The sequence below is a fragment of the Triticum dicoccoides genome, chromosome 2B (genome assembly GCF_002162155.2).
Source record: "Triticum dicoccoides isolate Atlit2015 ecotype Zavitan chromosome 2B, WEW_v2.0, whole genome shotgun sequence".
Classification (NCBI taxonomy): Eukaryota; Viridiplantae; Streptophyta; class Magnoliopsida; order Poales; family Poaceae; genus Triticum; species Triticum dicoccoides.
Window position 1 is genome coordinate 116,314,896 of NC_041383.1, and position 5,945 is coordinate 116,320,840.

A 5,945-nucleotide genomic window follows, 5' to 3' on the forward strand; every position below is an offset into this window, starting at 1 on the left:
ATGTTTAAGGTGAATAAAATAATGTTACATGTGTATAAAAATGTACAATATGTATTAAAAATTAGACGTGTGTTGATTTTTGAAAAACAATCTGCAAAACCCTTTTAAAAAATAAAATGGGAAATTAAAAAAAGATTGAAAAAAATAAAACCCAAAGAAAAAAACCCTAAAAAATGTAAAATGGAAGCTAGAGTACTAAGCCGGCCCAGTAGGCTTGCGCCAGAGGCGCGTCTATCGTAGCTCTCGCGGCAGGCGAGAAATAGCCCCGGCAAACAACGATAGCCGTACTTGCTGCATAGACGCGCCGCCGAGGCGAGGCCCAGAGGAAACCCTAGAGAAACCCCGAGCCAAGCACGACACCAGATGGCCTCCGCCGGCGGCAAGCCCAACGCCAACACCGGCGGCGACACCAAGGGGAGGAAGCGCAAGTTCCTGCCCCACGGCAAGCCGGTGCGGAAGGGCGCGTACCCGCTGCGCCCCGGCGTGCAGGGCTTCTTCATCACCTGCGACGGCGGCCGCGAGCACCAGGCCACCCGTGAGGCGATCTCCCTCCTGGACACCGTAAGCCACTTCCCTTGCCTGCACCTAATTGATCTGCTCCCTTGCCGGCCCGAGCCTCCCGCGCAGCAGGTGTTCGTCGTATTGCCTGGCCGCAGCAGCACCAGCCGCCGCTTCGTGCGAGATCTTAATAATTACTCATTCAATTCTAATTACTATCTTAGACGGATGCGTTCCGCTTCAAGTTCGGCGATAGTGCTGCGCTATCTTGTGTTCACTGTAGTTTGCTTGTTATTGTGGCGGGACAGCTTACACCTTTGTGACTCACAATGCTCATTCACTCATAAATGTGATGCCTGATTGAAATTAGCAACACAGCTGCAGCGCGCTGAGCTATTGCTTGTAATATACTTGTGCTTGGGACTTTGAATCTTGCCACTATCTAGGTTATATACAGTTCCTAGTGTACCCTCTCTCTATATCTATCTTTCTCTGCAAAAGACATGTAGTAATAACCACAATAAATCATGCAATTTTGCTTTCCTTTGTGTTCCGGCAAGAGCTGTATGTTTCATTGTGCCCTGTGTTGAGGGGAATGCAATACTCCATTCTTGCTAATATGCTTTTTCCCAAGAATAATTGCTGATGTGCGGTCTCTTCATTGTGGGTCTGCAGTTTTACGAGGACCTGGTTGACGGGAAAGTATTTGATGAGAAGCCCAAGAGCATCCCTGACAAGCCGCTGAACAAAAAAATAAAGTTTGAGGACTCTGATTCCTCTGATGATGAGGATGAAGGTCATTCAGTGGAGGAGGCTGACAATGGAAATGATGTAGAAAAAGGTGAAGCAAAGTCATCTGAGCAGCAACAAGAGGTACCTGGTGCCTTGGAAGTTGTCAGCAAGGAGGATGAAGAACAAGTGGAAACTGCCGACGGATCAGCGCCAAAGAAACAACGTATAGAAGATCCTTTGGTTTCTGAACAGACAGAACCAAAAGTGCCCACTGATGAACCAACAGAGACTACTGATGATAAGCCAAAGGAGTCCACTGATAGACCAGCAGAGACTACTGATGATAAGCCAAAAGAGTCCACTGATAAGCCAGCAGAGACTACTGATGATAAGCCAAAAGAGTCCACTGATAAACCAACAGAGACTAGTGATAAACCAAAAGCGTCCAACGATAAACCAAAAGAGTTCACTGGTAAACCAAAAGCGTCCAATGACATACCTATTGATGATTTAATTGATGAGGACCTGAAACAACTGGGGGACAGGAAAAAGGTCTGTTTGTTTTCTGAATTTATTTACAGTTGAAAATACGTAGGAGGTGCTCATTTCTGCTTGAAAATAGTCCATATAAAACCTGCGCAGAGGGTTGAAGTTTTCAGATGTGCTAAAAAATATCTTGGTGCAGTTTACTCATCCATAAATGTCCTTTCTTTTGTAAGATGAAAGCATGGAATTCATATTCATAGCTCCTAAGAAGTTTTGCTGGATCCTAGATAAAAGAAGTATTCACTTAGGAATGCTCATAAAATCCAGTTTTCATCCACATCCTTTTCCCCTTGTGTCATACACATGATGTAATTTTAAGTCATTTTCGAATATTGACATATTGCACAGACCCTAAATTTGGAAAATCATGCTGTAGATAGAAAGATTTCAGTATTTCTGTCTGCCCATAACTAGTTTAAAAGGTTACCTGTAATATTTAACTATTTATTCATCGTACTTGTTTTATTCTGGCTATCAGATCCCTGTACAGTTGTGAGTAAACTTGAGCAATTAAGTACGGCAAGCAAGTCTTGCAAGGACTCAAAACTCATTTGATGAGAGAGTTATGTATTATGCCTCAAATTTTAGCCACTACTTTTAATAACTTGGCACTGAGGCTTTATTGAGAATCAGAGTCTTCTGTAATGCATCACTGTTCCCTCTAGAAACAATTCCCTGATACGGGAAAATGATGCAACCATACTAGTCCATATATTTTGTCTTTGCCTCACTGTTTATACACTAACTGATATGATGAAAACCATCATACTTCAAACAGAGGCTGTTTGCAAGCGTCGATTCCGGTTGCAATGGTTGCATCTTCATTCAAATGCACAAAAGAGGTGGAGACCCTGGTCCAGTTGAGATTGTACAAAACATGATGTCTTCGGCTGCTTCAACTCGTAAACATATGTCCAGGTTCAGAATTTATATTATTGCAATCTATCTTTTTTGTTCTTCATAAGTCTCGTATATCAAGATATGATATCATGGCTCTTATGGAGTGTGCAGTTATTTTCTTGCTTATAGATTTTCATCTTGAATGTACTCTAGGTTTATTCTGAGGGTGTTGCCTGCTGAGGTGGTATGTTATGCTTCAGAAGAGGAAATAACAAGAGCCGTTACTCCACTTGTTGAAAAGTACTTTCCCAAAGAATCTCCTTCGGGACATAAGGTAAGTTTTTTACTTGATTGCTGGATGGTCTGGCTAGGGCAAAACGCTGAGACTATTATATATTATCTTGTATTAGTTATATGGATTTTCCATCACGGGGTCACTTGGAGAGGAGACTTGGGGAGGCCGCGGCTGGTGGGCGACATCGCCGGGAGTGGCTCGCTGCAGGAGGCAGGGTCGAAGATTGGGTGTCCGCAGGGGAGCGGCAGCAGATGAGAACCCTCTAGCGCTGGGGTGGGGTGGGGTGGGGTGGGGGGGGGGTACCAGTGTGATGAGGTGAGGGAGGCAAGGGGAGATAACTGGGATGTGGTACAAAAAAAACGGCAGGCAAAAAATAACTAGCAGAGACGGAACAGAGAGGCAAAACATGGAAATTTGCGTATTTTTTAGATATAAGAGAGATTGTCCGACCATTTCATTGTAAACTTGCCCCGTTCATAAATTATAATCATGCACTACCATAATTCATCGATTGTTATTTTCACTGTATAACGGGAATTGAGGAGATAGTGGGTAGGGGGGAAGATGGATTGTATTGCTGGATGTAGTCTACCCCATGTAGCAAGGTCTAAAGTTGGCTAGAAGCCTAACAAGATTAATTACCTATCTGACAATTGGCACTGACTGTATGAAGCATTACCAGGGTAGATACTTCATACCTTCATATTTCCATCAATAGGTTCCTAAATGTCATCCATCTTTCATAGAATTGACCTGGTAATGATTTTCTGTGCATTCGTCATCCGAAAGAAAGTGCTGGAAGTACTATCCCACAAAATTTAGCCCATATATGTGGATATGCCACGCTTTATGAGCAAGCCAATGCAGTCAATTGTTTCAGTAGCCAACATCAGTACATTATAATGTTTATTATTGTATTTATTATTTCCACAGAACAGATAGAATGATGCAGTTCTCCAAATAGGAGTTGTTTGCTTTATTGTTTTCCTGTCCAAAATTCTACACGTTACCTTACTTGCTTGTCTCAATCTTTGCAGTTTGCTGTGTTATACGAAGCAAGGTCAAACACAGGAATCGATAGAATGAAAATTATAAATGCAGTAGCAAAATCTATACCTCAACCTCACAAAGTTGACCTCAGCAACCCCGACAAGACTATTATTGTCCAGATTGCCAAGGTAAATTCTCTAATACAGTTGGATTGCTATTAAATCTCTAGTGTTATATTTTGTGGAAGTGCCTCAACAAAACACAAGTTTTTATCCTACAATTTGTCATAAAAATCTGTATGATTTGATGCCCACTTCTCACAACACAATTGTTACTTTTATCTATTTTCAAATTCATAGGTATGGATGATTTTTAAATGAGGTTTTGGAGTAGTAAAATGCAAGAGTACTAAGTATTATCATTCTGGTATTTGTCCATGGGAAAGGCATTTGCACATACACGCATTTGTCGATGAGCTACCATCACAGTCCATTGTCATAAAGTTGCTTTGAGATCCACACAAAATTCAGTCGGAAGAAATAGTTCTCTTGTGTTTTCTTTCTATCTGAAAATGTAGAAGTCTCAATTCGACTGGCTGGATAAGACTAAAGCAAGGACTAGGTCCATATCGATGAGATGTAAAGCAATCGACCTATAGTGCGCATATGCCTTTTCCCTTTTTTCAGGGAAGTCCCTGCGCCTGTTGGTGCAGAGCTAGTACAAAATCTGCATTGATTTATCTACCGTGGGTTGTTTCTTTTAATGTTCAGGAGTAAAAAACCGTATGGTCCCTGATCAGTATCCCAGGCAGCTTCCAGTGCTGCAAATTTTATTGTAGCACTGGGATCCGGGGATGGAGGAAATGAGCATAATAAATCGCTAGCAGCTTGTATCATACTTCATGTTAAACCAATTTCGATTTCAGTATCCTGATTGCATTCTACAGATTGAAGGTAAAATGGACTTGGAAAAGTTTGTTTTATGCTTTTATGAAATGCCTTTTCCCACCTTTTTTACTTTGAACCCTGTAGTAAGTCCAACATGGGCTCTTCTTCTGTTCAGTAATGCTGCACCAAGCGAGCATGTTGCTTTATTACTTTACTACTGGCCATATGAAATATCTAATCTGGTGGCTATTTCTCTCTATCTGGCTAGTATAGCTACAGTAAGATGTTCACAGTTGAGGTCCTGATAAACTATTGTTTGAATCGTGGGCAGACTATATGCATGATTGGAGTGGTGGAGAGATACAAAGACCTTTCGAAGTTCAACCTAAGGCAGCTGACCTCGCCACCGGAGAAGTAGTTTCTGCGTGACAAATTCTTCCTCCTGGTTGAGTTTTAAGCAGATGCAGCATCAGTTGGTTACTACGAGTAGCTACCGTGAAAGACATTGCCAAATGATTCAGGTGTATTATGCCGTTAAAACAGATGGCCATTGTCGTGTGGATGCATCCTGAATTGCTTGCTTAATGCCGTATGGTGCAATTTTGGAACCTGTTGAATTTCCTACAGCGATCGTTGGAATAAAGGGTTAATTAGATTCATGCGACTGTAACTTTGGTGAGTTGGAAAATATACCTTATTCGCCAAAAAAGAAAGCACTGGGAAATGGGAGATCACGCGAAAATGTGTATATGCGGAGCCGAGGTTCCATTGAAACGACATGGGTGTATGGGGTTTGCTGATCGTTTTCTTTCTTCCACGGAAAGAAAGAAGACCCTTTGGCTAGGGTTTCTTGTGCTGCCGTCGGTCTATCTCGTATTTTATGGTCTTAGGGTCATAGAGGCGTGGTGGATCGTAGTCCTTGTCGAAGGGAGAACGAACTTTTGAGTTTTGTTAAGATTTATGTTTTTCTTAGAGAGATGAGGTGGCGGTGGCTCTTTGAAGATGGAATAAGTTTCTCTTGGCCTTGTCTTCGTCCCGGTGGCGTTTCTAACATCGTCGGAGGGCGTGTGAAGTTTCGCCTTCAATGCATCTCGCGAGATTTGGTCGGCGTTTGTCTTCGGTGGATCCACGTGGATTGTCTTCATTTGTTTGTGTTC

General features: G+C 42.2%; 1 protein-coding gene across 1 annotated transcript; it reads left to right on the plus strand.

Moving 5' to 3' along the window:
• Positions 1-287: 287 nt before the first annotated feature.
• LOC119362484 lies at positions 288-5,447 on the plus strand. Its single transcript, XM_037627711.1, has 6 exons — positions 288-561; positions 1,174-1,782; positions 2,555-2,694; positions 2,830-2,950; positions 3,949-4,089; positions 5,120-5,447. Exons 1-6 carry the CDS (start codon positions 364-366, stop codon positions 5,204-5,206), a joined length of 1,296 nt encoding a protein of 431 aa, XP_037483608.1. The 5' UTR covers positions 288-363; the 3' UTR covers positions 5,207-5,447.
• The last annotated feature ends 498 nt before the right edge of the window (positions 5,448-5,945 follow it).